Source organism: Denticeps clupeoides, chromosome 4, assembly GCF_900700375.1.
Source record: "Denticeps clupeoides chromosome 4, fDenClu1.1, whole genome shotgun sequence".
NCBI classification, from domain to species: Eukaryota; Metazoa; Chordata; class Actinopteri; order Clupeiformes; family Denticipitidae; genus Denticeps; species Denticeps clupeoides.
In genome coordinates, this window is record NC_041710.1 from 18028286 (window position 1) to 18041488 (window position 13203).

The 13203-nt window shown below is 40.1% G+C and overlaps 1 protein-coding gene across 1 annotated transcript in view; it reads right to left on the minus strand.

Moving 5' to 3' along the window:
• Positions 1-5264: 5264 nt before the first annotated feature.
• Positions 5265-13203, minus strand: part of cdh7a (cadherin 7a) — a 66761-nt gene continuing 58822 nt past the window's right edge. Inside the window, exon 12 of the mRNA XM_028976182.1 lies at positions 5265-9200. Within this exon, the coding sequence (XP_028832015.1) occupies positions 8692-9200 (509 nt within the window). The 3' untranslated portion in view covers positions 5265-8691. The remainder of the gene's footprint in view (positions 9201-13203) is intronic.

Here is a 13203-nt window from a genome sequence, read left to right on the forward strand (position 1 = left end):
CTGGAGTTTCATGTTTGTCCTGTGTAATGTTCCCTGATCGTCATTGTGCGTGTTCATGTTCCCTTGTCGCGTGTAGTTTGTATTAAACCCCTGTCCTGTGATCGTGCGAATGCGTCCTCCTTCACCGCCATGTCCAGCCCACCCGTGACAAAAATACATAGTTTGATTAAAATCAGATGGTTGTTTAAACATTGTCAAAACTCACTCACTCCGGCAAAACTCCGGCAGCCACAACCCTCTAAGGACTAAGTGGTTATGGCAAGCAAAAAAAAACAAAAACTTCCTTTTTATGAAATACTTAGATTAAATATGGACACAAGGCAGGGAGTCACCCAGGGTGGGGCCCCAGACCACTGCAGGGTGCACACACACTAACTGCTGTGCCACTATGCAACCTCACATTAACAAAACTATTGTTTTCAAATCAGCATACATTTGTGCCAACGGTTACAGCTAATATTTACAACTGTAACTATGCTGAGCTTTCATTAGCACTTCAGATTTCCAATTTTTTCTTCCAGTTAAAGAAAAGGCAAGAAAGAAGAAATAAAATATCCATGCAGTGCAAGGCACACTATGTAAAATAAACAAAATGTGCACATTTTTGACTAGTTCTAAAATGTTGAATTTTAGTCATCCATTTAATCTTAAAGGTCTTGGCCTGCTGCCCTTCAGAAAGAATGGCTCTATTTAGTCACTTCTGCCAGAAGCCCTGTCACAGTTTTCTAAAACAACGGATTCGGGGGGATGGGTTGTACTGTCCTAAAACTTTCCTTCATTTTTGTTTGGCTCCAGATCACTGAAAGAGCTCATTGGACTGGAGTTGTGGAGCTGTGCCCTCTCGGCCGGCTGTCTTTGAAAACTCACTCTCTCTGAACTGCAATTTGCTGTTGATTTGTGGACACAATGAGAATGGCATGGAGCATCTCTGCCGTCCTGGAAGTCCACAGACCTCGGCCCGCCAGGACTAATCTGCAGATTGAAATCCTGATAGCTCTGTGTGTCTCTGATTGCCTTCGGTATCCCCGGGGGCAGGGAGAATCTCCTGCAGCTGACTCTCTTGATTTGTCATTTTGCCCCCTAGGGTGAAAGGCTCCCAAAATGGCTGAATGACTAAAGTGAGATTAGCTGAACCAAAAATATAACTGTCTGTACTGCCTAAATTCAGAATGAAAATGAACATAAAAATTCACATATTAAATCCATAATAAGATATTACTTTTGTTTACCGTTGTATGTGTGTATGTGTTTGTGTGTGCGTGTTTATGTGTGAACGAAAGCACCACATTCCCTTCAAAGGACATCACAGTCACTCAAGGTCACTTCAAAGCGAAGTGAAGTAGCAGATTCAGCACTATGTTGACCTGCAACTGGCACAGTATTAAACATACATTACTCAATGTGGTAAGAAAAAAACAGGATCAGATCTGTGTGGTGTAAACTGAACCTAGAGGTGTAGGAAGTCAACTACCAACCAATCATATGTTCAACCTCTTGAATGTATATCAAAAGGTTAATTCTGCATTTACTGGAGAAAAGAATGGATGTGCTGTAAGAGTCTCCAACCCTGCCGCACAAATATAGCCAATTCGCAGCCTTAGATTGCGAGAGTGCAGCCCCCAAACTGAGACAAACCCCAGTCTATGGAGTGGACCACATGAGTTTTACTTTGCTTGAACTTTACAAAATCTACTCAATTGCCTGGATTTAATGCCTGTTTATTTCTTTCAGTTCAGTTCTGTGGGATGTGCCTGTATTTCACTTCATCCCAGGAATTCTCTGTTTTGGAAGATATTTGGGTTTCTCTCTTTTTTTATTTAAAACAAATGTCACATGTCCTTTGTCATCCTTGCACCCTGCATGACAACGTACCTGACATTACTGTCATCTGAAGTCATTGGCTGTACATATTATCTGCTATCAATGCTCAACAACTCACAGTATCACACAGAATTACTGTCACGTTTCCCATTGTGAAAGTGGCCTTTCTCCACAATTAAAATTAATATTATTAGAGCACGATGTAGGACCTTTTTTTTTTATTATTATAATGCACCAAAAAGAAGGCCAATTTTGAGGGCTTTCCCATGCATAAAAATTACATAAGACTAGGGCTGCACAATGATGGCCAAAATGCTAATCACAATTAATATTATTAATATTGTAATCATGATTATTAATCATAATTATTCATTATTTTAGGTAAAACATATATACATATTAAAAACATTTTACCCAAGACAAAGGGCTAACAAAAAATTAATAGCAATTGCAGAGTGTAATGATAAAGGGCAAACAAGAAATAAAAAAGCCTATGCAGAAAAAGCACATACTACAAGGAACAGAAACATACTTCAGGCCTACATATTTTTGGCAATTAAAAACATACTGTCAATATTTTCTGGCTTACAATATGACGGATCGGGTTTGCTATGTTTGCTATGTAAATCATTTTTTTTTTTTATATTTAATATGAAAAATTAACATCTATTTACCTGCTTATTTGGGCAAAATAATTATGGACAGGGAAGGTCTATACACAGATGCATTTTCTATAGATTTGTCAAAAACTATAGACAATGAACTGCAAAAGATACAGGTGTCAGAACAGCAGCTGTGCGTTACCTATGGGATGGGGGTTGGACGACAGATGTTTTGGTCTGTATTGTGAATAACGTTTGCAACATACCAGATTCTTTTGTTCACACCCTTGTGGTTGGCTGACTATTGGTTGAGAAATTGCTTGATTTGATATGCAGCAGAGTCCGCTACTGAAATGTTAATATAGCCAATGATCATCTTAATTTAATCGTAGCAGCCAAAATTGTGATAGTGATTAAAATTTGATTAACTGTGCAGCCGTCCCGTGCATGGGTGTGGCAAAATGCCAAACCATATAAAAAATCCAATACATGCAACATGCAATCTAGACCAAACTTCACATGAATCATAAGGGTGTGGTCCTAAATAAGGATATGTGTGAAGTTTCATGAATAGTCAAAACACCACCTAGAGGCAACAGGAAATGCCAAAGATTACATTACACTGCTTTCTTCCTCACCACTGTAATCCACAGTGTATATATATGAATATTTGATCCAGAGAGCCTAAAGGCCTTGTGGATGATGATGTGTGAAAACTGTGCATTTTTGTAGGCTTGACCAAGGAATGGCAGCGAGTTTCAATGATTCGCCATGTAAGAGGAAGTTGCTGTCATTTGCCCATACTACACCCGGGGAAGTGGTGGCGCAGTGGTTAAGGAAGCGGCCCCGTAATCAGAAAGTTGCTGGTTTGAATCCTGATCCACCAAGGCGCCACTGAGCAAAGCACCTCCCCACACACTGCTCCCCGGGTGCCTGTCATTGCTGCCCACTGCTCACACAGGGTGATGGGTTAAATGCAGCGGACAAATTTCACTATGTGCAGTGTGTGCTGTGCTGCTGTGTATCACAAGTGACATTCACTTCACTTTATCTCTCTATCACAATCTGCACCAAACGTCACAGGATTGATAAGGGTCCTGGCCTGACAAAGTGTATGTGCAAAGTTTCCCAGAATACTGAAATGGTAACTACTACTGGTAAAAGGAACTTTGGATACTTTTTTCCACTTAAGGTGATTATACATATCTCTGATTTCATCTGGAGAGCCTTAAATTGTACAAGAAGGATATTTTTGAGCTTTTTAGCTATTGTACAGCTCACCGTCACCACAGCAACTTTCGACGATTTGCCATGGAACAGGAAGTTGCTATCATTTGCACATAAAACAACCAATCTGACCCAAACTTCATACGATTGAGTCCTGGCCTGTCAAAAATAATGCATCAAGTTTCCAGTATAGTCGCAGCGCTGCCTAGTGGAAACAGGAAGTAGCTTACAACATCAACCGATATGCACCAAACTTTACACGATTGATGAGTGTCACAGCCTGAACAAGATAATGAATGAAGTTTTTGGAATAAATGCGTGGAAAAAAAGTGGAAACAGGAAATTAATCAACCATCTGCAGCAAACTTAACACGATTGATATAAACATCGGGTTATGCAATTGCTAAAAGTGACATCCCACACATGCCCTGATGTGCGTGGTGTGCTTCGGGTCCAACCATCACTGCTTGCAGTTTTGATTTAATTTATTGTTGTTATATGCTTTGTCTGAAATCAACTACTCTACAGGGTAGCAGTAGGTTTTTTAAATTATTGTAGTGTTTTAATGTTTCCAACAGCTCTAGGAGAAAAAATAAAGATAATTGGATTTACTTTAAGAAGTCTTGTTAGATTTTATTAAATTGAATATTTCATGTAGAGGAAGAAAATCAATAGAAATGTGGGTTCTGGCCAATGCAGATTTAAGCCTGTTAAGGGGATTTGACAAGGTAGCATCAGTCCTGCTACCAAAATGTCTCTGTCTGATAATGAAATCTGCACTGGCGCAGTCAAGCTTCCCTGCAAGATTTGTAGCAGAACGGATGGACATGCACCACCTTAGCACCCAGACAGTTAAGTCTGACCATTTAATGCTCAATTTTAAATGACCTCATGAATACTATGTCATGATTGAGGGTGTCATAGCATCCCTGAGGGATACTGTATGGTATTACAGTATCCATTTACTGCATTAGTAAGAAGGACCAGCAAGGGCAGACAGGGGATTGGGGGGCTAGGGGCATGTAGTCTGTGTGGCCATGGGAAAATTATATAAGGGACTACAGTCTTCAAATGTGCTGAAATGGCCATGACTGACCCCTTTCACTGTTTGCATAAAATATTTGTGAAATAAATGTTTTTTTTTTTTAGACAAAAAAAAAGCATTGATCTCCTAAAGATTATATATAATTCATTTGTGTGAACATAAATTCATGCCGAACATAAATTCATGCCCAACATAAATTCATGTTAATAAATCTTTTTAATAGCTCTTTGTTATTGAACAAATATGTTAAATTAAAATCGTAATTACGTTGCAAAATATGGGTCATTGACAGGTTCATTAAAATCCTATTTGATTCATTGTAACAGAATATTGTTACTTTATGATAAGCGCTCCAGGATTCTTAAAATATAGTCTATTATTTATAAAAAAACAGTTCAGCTTAAAATCATTCTGCACAAATCCAGCAATTTATTATTTACACTGTGTGTAATTAAATGTATGATGCAAAATGCATTTGAAATAACAGCAAGGTGCCATGAGTTTGTAAGCCTGAAAACCTCAGTCTTAGATAAGAATCGAGAGTGTCATAAAAATATGCCCACACTGAAAATGAAAGAAGATTTCTTTATTTAAAATTTTACATGTGACTTCAAGTCAAGAGCAGTTTACTGAAAGTTCCCTTACAAAAACGTGAGCAGAAGGTATTCCCTATGTACAAAGAGAAGAAGCTGTTGAAGATGGGCCACTGATTGTCAGCAAGACTCAGAAGAGCGCTGGATCCCGTGCCATCGGTCTATTCACATCACCTAATGCAGCAAGAAAAGGCCACTTCGGTCACTGATTCCCCGCCCAGCCCTCGGGCCCCTCATCCAGGCTGCATTTTACCTGACACAGGTACTTTACCTGGTGCACAAGTTGGAAAAGACATATTCGCAATCCAGCAGGGGGAGGAGGACTGGGGTTGGAACCCATAATTTAGAAATAGTCGTCATACTGATACTAGCGATCAGAAAACAAACACAGAACAGTACCAAAAATAAATAATAATAATCATTTTGTTTATTACAGATTACACTCTGCATGAAAAAGATGGCATAAATGTTTGTAGACGTGTCTGTGGCTGTAAGACTGTCTGTTTCTGCCTTAACGTAAATATCTAATGGCATATCTGTCTGATTTAGAGGGGATAGGGAGCATATAGGTGTTCAGAAGACACCCTGTGACAGAGTGTGGGTTTGACAGATTGCCTTGTGGCAGGAGACTCGGCCCGTGGTGACAGAGTTGACTGTGGCCCATCATTCTCCATGACACATTGGCCTTTCGGCGCACACGTGTACCTCTGCCTGTTTGCAGATTTTTATGATAATGAGCCACATTCGTCAGACCATATGGCAAACCATATGCATGTGGAGATACAGATTAAAATAAATACAAAAAAATTAAGACAATCAGCATTTACAATATAGTATTATTATAACATGTATGAATGTAAAACATTCACAAGAATGTACAAAAACATTAGTCAAAATACAATGTTAACGACAAACAACTTTGCTTTTTTACCAATAATGTAAAAACACACACAAAAAAAAAAAAACTTTTATTATGCTCTTGCAATGATATTTGGAACTCTGTCCCTTCTCTTTTCTCCAGTATACGTTTGTGTTATCTGCTTATTGCAGCTAATCCTTGGCAATTGACTTAATTAAAATGGTATTTATTATTACTTGGTGCCAAGTCTAACGAGATTTCGATTGCCCTTTTAGTTTTCATTTAGTGGAGCCCGTTAACAAATAATTACATTTGCTTCATGATAGCAGCCATTTTCATAGACTATCACAGACAATAATCTCAATCTTCATTACGCGCGCTTTGACTAAATTATCATTGAGGCTCATTAGGGGAAAGACAGCGGGGCCGGGCCAAGATGCATGTTTTCTGCAACATCAAGGAAAACAGATGATGGCAGAATGGATTTTTGAATGTGAGCACACAGATGAGATTGGAGACTTGAGAGTTCCATATGTATGTATATAAGATATAATTCATGGTATAAGCACAACATTTTGGACAAAAAAATTATTAAATAGCAATTGTTGGCAGAAGAATGGTTGGCATATTTTCCCAATGCTAAATTATAAAAGCACATTGGGCATGTTTGCTAATGTCATATCCAATAGGTCACCATCAGCGTGAAGGATTTAAAGCAGCAATATTAAGCTTGATGGTGACCATGGTTTCAAGGTCACATTTGTGACTCCCCCATGGCTAAGGGGTGTTACAAGCCTGGAAAACAGATAGAAATGGAGGCTATGGGTGAGATCTGTTAATCATACTTATTGGTCGTTTTTGTGGAGGGAACTAGAAACTGAACAGCACTATATGCACATGCACAGGTATTACAGATCACACCTGTCTCATGACTGCTTTTATTCTCAGTGGAACAAATTGCCTTTGATTTTTAATAAATGATACCAAAAAATGTGTTCTCAATGTTCACTTTCTCCCCCAACTTCACTGTAAAAAATGCCTAAAAATTTGCAACATGCATTGCATTGCTGGACATCCTTGGACAAATCAGACATTTTGGGGTTCAACAATTCCCAAAAAATGACGTAAAATTCTGGTGGGATGTATTATTTAGCACCTGAAAGCTCTCCTCATCAGCACACTGAAAGTGTCAATGGTCATATGTTACCTGACCTTGATTTATCCACATAACAGAATCCTCTGTAAAATCTTTTTCAGGGGCCAATTTAGCCGTGGCCCTATAAGCCTTTGGACATGACCTCTGCCATTTATCAAAAGCCACAGATTGCTTACAAGGTGAATTCAGCAACTGCAAGAGTACACAGCACATCCAGCCCACATAAACCCAAGGTTGTACCATCAACACGGATCAAAGCAGAACCATACAGTACAGATACAATGTTTTAAAGGATTATGTGCCAATTACTGAAAATGATCCTTGTCCTTTGTTCTTTGATCACAGCAGCGCTCTCCTGGACCAGCCATGCTGTTTACCCTGTTGTGGAGAGCATGGTGGCATTTATCCTCAAATAATAAGAAAAGCACTGTTTTTTTATGGCACCACAGCTCTTCCAGAACGTGTGAAAAGACTTTTTTTTTTTTTTAAACAAGAAGTAAACACATTTTCCACAGCGTTCACCCCACATACAGTACTGTAAGGCAGAGGACCACAGAAACTGCAAAAATATGACACTGAATAGTATTTTTGTTGTGCTCCCTTTTCTTTCCCTCTATCTGTCTTTACTACATCCCTCAGGAAATCCATGTCCCCCCACCCACCAAAGAGTATAATTTTCATTATAAAGACCACTAATAAAGCATCCCCAGACAATAATATGTACTGTACAGCAGCCTGTTTACCACAACAATTATTCTTGTAATACTGCAGTAATTTGCTGCCACAGAACAGCCTCCTACAGCAGGCTCTCCCTTAAAGTCTGTCTTGTCAGCTCCAAGCCAGTTTTGCTTAAAGGGATCTTTAAATGGAGACAAAATCATCCAGAAATATCTGTTGTGTTTTTTTTCCCCAAGGGAACTGAAACTTGAGCCTTGGTGCTTTCAACTGTAAAATCCATATTGGTTATCTTTTTTCCTCATAAAGTGTTCATGAATAATTTAACCATCTGTGAAAAACAAAGGAAATATCGATACAGATCATGTGGAACATTATGATATGGCCACTAGGATGGCTGGTGGCACTGTTCTGAATGGACAACAGAGTATTTAAAAATATCTCTGTGATGAAAAGTTGCGATTTTTTCCTCTAATGGAAGGTTGTTCACCTTCAGTGACGTTTCAGTTGTGCATGGCAGTCCATCCCCTTCAGGCTACAAGAGTTGATTAGTTATCAATTTCTATTAAAGAAACCAAACTCCAAATCAGACATTATGTTTCCATTCTTTTTGCTCCATAATGTTTTCCCCTGCTGATGTAGTTCCATCACCTTCTCTGAAGGTTCATTTCCTGGGTCAGGAGGTCAGGACTGGAATAGGACTTGACGGGCAGCTAGGATGCGAATATATTGCTGCTGTCACTCTGACCGTACAAGTCGGCCAGCTTCCGGAAGCGTGGCCCCCAGTCGCTGAGGTAGTCATAGTTGTGCTCCGAGTCTGTGCTCAGAGACTCCAGGGAGCTGAGGGACTCAGCCACCGAGCCACTTCCCTCAAATGCATACGTCTGTAGGGAGTCATAGGGCGGGGCCGAGGGGTCCACGTCTGCCTCTTTTAACCGGTCCCAGATGAATTCCCGGAATATGCCGTTGTTGGTTGCAGCCTTGTAGGGCGGTGGGCGTGGGGTGTACAGCGCGGTCACCTCAGGCGTCACGTCCCGCCGGGCCTTGTTGTCTCGGACAACATTAAGGTTGCGCAGGGCCACCATGTCGAAGGCCTCGGTGTCCTCCTCGCCTCCTCCCTCATCGTCGTAGCGCACAATATTCTCCCGCACGTCCCGGTCCTCATCCAGAATCAGCGGCTCTTTCTTCCGTCGCCGCATCGTCACAATCAGCAGCACCAGTACTGCAAACAGACAGAGAGATACTGATGCAAATGAGTTATTGTGGCAGAAAGGTCATTAGTCGTCATGACAGAAAAAACAAACCTGTAAATCTTCTCACAAAGTTTTATCTAAACATGTCTCTTAGCCAGTCTCAATTAAACTCATTCTTATGAACATTTTTCAATGTACAAATGACTATCTTCAGTATATAAATCAGTATAACCAGACAAAAAGTAGTGAGCTCTATTAATCTTCACTTCACTTTACTTTTAAACTTGCTGCTACCAAAGCACTTTGGCACTACCGAAACATACAAGCCCTCACTGCCAGACTATGCAAACGCTTCTTTCAATGGGCCATCAGGCAACTGAACACTCAGGGACTTTCCTCTTTGGACTGATAAACACACACTTCCTATTTCATGTTTAGAAAATCTGATCTATTATTGCACTGGTCTATTTTACGCAGTATTTGCACCATTTTTCCTTTGCACCTTCATTATTAATTTCACTTATTTAAACTGTCTTATTGTTGTCTACATGTTTTGTTTGCCTCAAAATGTTATTCTTGAACTGTCTATGTCCCATGTCTCTACTTTCTGTAGCCTCGCATGTCGATTTTGCACACGTGCACTTTATGTCAGCATGTGACTTAGTTTAATTGTTTAAATGTTACATGTAGCACCAGGTTCCGGAGGAACGTTGTTTCGTTTCACTATGTACTGTCTAACACCTATGTAGCAGAAATGACAATAAAGCTCACTTGAGCTTGAACTATGTGTGTCAGTTTGGGTGATGGTGAATTTGAAGTCAGGCATTAGCATAATATGATACATAGCACAACACAGATGCCACAGTTTGATCTTGCAAAACAATACATCCAGCTGAAACACTGAAAAACACTTAATCATTCTAATTAATATGGGATATAAATTGCATATCATGAATATGTATATAATATACAGAGGCCACATGATATGTGAAGTTTATATTGATATTTTATGTTCAAAACTAGAAGCATGACTGTTATCACCACTTTTATTATAATGTTTTTTATTGTCTGAATGAATAACGGGCTGGATATCAGTATATTAGTTTTTACTATATTATTCATGTGGCTTCAGAATTAACACTTACATGAAGCTCACAGTAGCAGTGGCTCGAACATAGACAGTCAGCCCTTTGGAGAATTCATAGGCTTGCAGCTCTCTGCGGCGTGGTATTAAAAGGCTCCTGAACCCGCTATAATGTACCGTCCACTGCTTAAAAAACATAAAACGTTCACAGGGCCTGTGGCCGGGCAGTCAGGGAAATATTGGCCTTGCCCTCGTCTGCTTCCTGGGGCATTCTTGATCCGATCCAGGCCCCCAGGGCATGCTTACTGCATGTCTAGATAAAGTCAGGATGTGCAGGAACACAATCGACTGTGTCTTTTAGAGCAACAGTATCCATCATATGTTTATTACTTTCTGCCACCACCTTCCCCTTGTTTTTATCCCCACCTTATTCCCCCCAGCTCCCAGCGAAGGTGTTATTCCCATTGTTTTCCCAATCTCACGTCTCAACTGGGAGACCATGTTTATTATCTGCGTGATTCAATTAAGACAGCGATGTGGTACATTAGTTTTATCAATATGTTCATCGGATTAGGGCTTAATCGCTTTTATGGCATGGCTGACAAATCCTTAACAGGGAACACTTCATCTCAGATGGCAGTGCAGCGGCGAGGAGGCGAAGGGGAGTTACAGTCTGATTAAATCTCTACCTACGATGGTGGTGACAGCAGAGAATTACGCCCACCCACGCTCTCTCTCTCTTTCTCACACACACGCGCGCGCACACACACAAACACTCACACGTCCTTCACCCAATGCCGAGGTGAATGCTTGTGGGCTACCCAATGTTTTTAGACGGAAGTCTTTATATTATTTGTTGTTCGGTGGCATTAAAACACCGGGCAGATCTGCTGGTTGCAGGGGTTTAAGTGTGGCCGAACGCGCTGTAAATATCCCGGTTTAACGGTGACTGGCTGGGCTCCGCCGCGCGTGCAAGCTGCTTACACCCTCTGAGCCAGCACTAAATCCTTTTTATGGCTCCAGCATATGCCTACAGTATCTGAGAAATAAGGCAGAATTATATGCCAGTCAAAAAAATATCACCATGGTCTAAACAAGCACATACCACCACCCTCTAACTGGTAGCAGGTGGCAGCAGGCTGCGGGGGCAATGGCGCGAACAGCACAGAAACAACGTAACTCTATAAATAAAGGGTCATGTGTCAAATGTGTAGCCCATTTATAATACATTATAAAAGCATATTTAAATGTAATTATGAACGCCATGTCTGGCTATAACTGCTATAATGCAATGCCACATAAAGCAGACTTTCATAATTATTTTCATATATTTATCTCATAAAAAAGCAATAATTATTTCCCAAATACTACAAAGTACAGAACATAAAGCATTATAAATACATTTTAGTTAGATAATATCAGAGACATTACATTGTCTGAGACACTGTGAGGATTAAACAAATTAAATACACTTACAGAACAGAAACATCTGTAGACTTTTTATCTAGCACTTGCATTGTCATACAGCAGTTACCAAAATCTGTGATTTAACTTATTAATGCTAATGTAATATTTATAGCATTTATAATGTGTTATGATAGTTATAACAATATGGCAATGATAAAAAGCAATGTTAACAGAGAATGACGGACATATTCTCTCATCTACGGTTACAATGATGAGGTGGAGATGCTGTCTGAGACATAGGAGATTGAGATGGGTTCAGATAAATAAAATGCTAATAAAATGCCACACAATTTACATCATCTTCAGCCATCAGTGATGCCATTTCCAGCTTTTTTTCTGGAAATCCCACTTTATCAGGATAGAAATGTTTCATCATAGGATAATGTTGATCCCTACAATCACTTTGTGTTGATTTTTAGTGACCCTTCACTATAAATGGCCCCACAAATGAGTTTCTCCACCCATTTTAAGGGTTTTGTCACTCACTTAGTCACTCACCCACTCACTGTATTAGGCTTAAGGGTGGAAAAGTATATGAATGTTTGCAGATAAGCAGTAGCTTAGTAACATAGTACAAGCACCCTACAATGTCAATCTGCCAGAGCCCCCATCTCTATAACTTAAAGAATTCACGAACACACACACACATCCATAAATATCCACAATGCAATGGTGTCATCTCATAGAGAAGCCTGGTAGAGAGATAGGAAGAGAGTAGAGGGAGTGGGGTGAAGTGAAAGGGTAAAGTCAAAGAGGAGTGGAGGAGAGATGTAGGTAAGTGTGGTGACAGGAAGCGAGGGGTTTAGAGAAAATAGAGGTGAAAACAGAGAAAGTGTGTATGTATGATAAAGAGAAAAAAGCAGTATAAAATATGGAAACGTCTGCCTTATCCTAGAGGCCCGTGTGTCATTTTTCCTGAGCAAGGCGAGCAGGATGAGGAGACTGGTGGAGATAGAGAAGGCAGACTTTTGGGAGTGACTTTATGACTAACCAATTAGAAATCACTATTTGCCCAGGATTTCTTCTTCCAATTTGCCTCAGCTGGACAAACAGAAAAAGGGACAGAGATGGTTTACACACATTCTACATTCTATAACAAACCAAATCTATGTCATTCAGGGCACAGCGGCTTTTCACAAAATCATGATCCAGAAATATTCCAGGAGAAGCAATTCATATGTCGTCTGCCAAATGTAGTGCCGAGATACATTATAGCCATCAGTAGTTATGAAGATGTCCGGCTTTGTCAATGTTCATGTTTTTTTTTTTGGGTTTGGGGGGCAGCAGCAAGACAATGAGTAATGACGCCCTTTAGCGGGGACATGTACATCAATGGCCACTTCTAATCTCCCTGCCGGCTGGATATGGTGGCGGCAGCAGTTGCGTTATTCCTGTCAGATGCCTTGCTGTGATTATGCGGCTTTTATAGGACCTTAATGCGTACTCTTTCAACCAAAGCGTTACAGACCGCTCCCACTTTA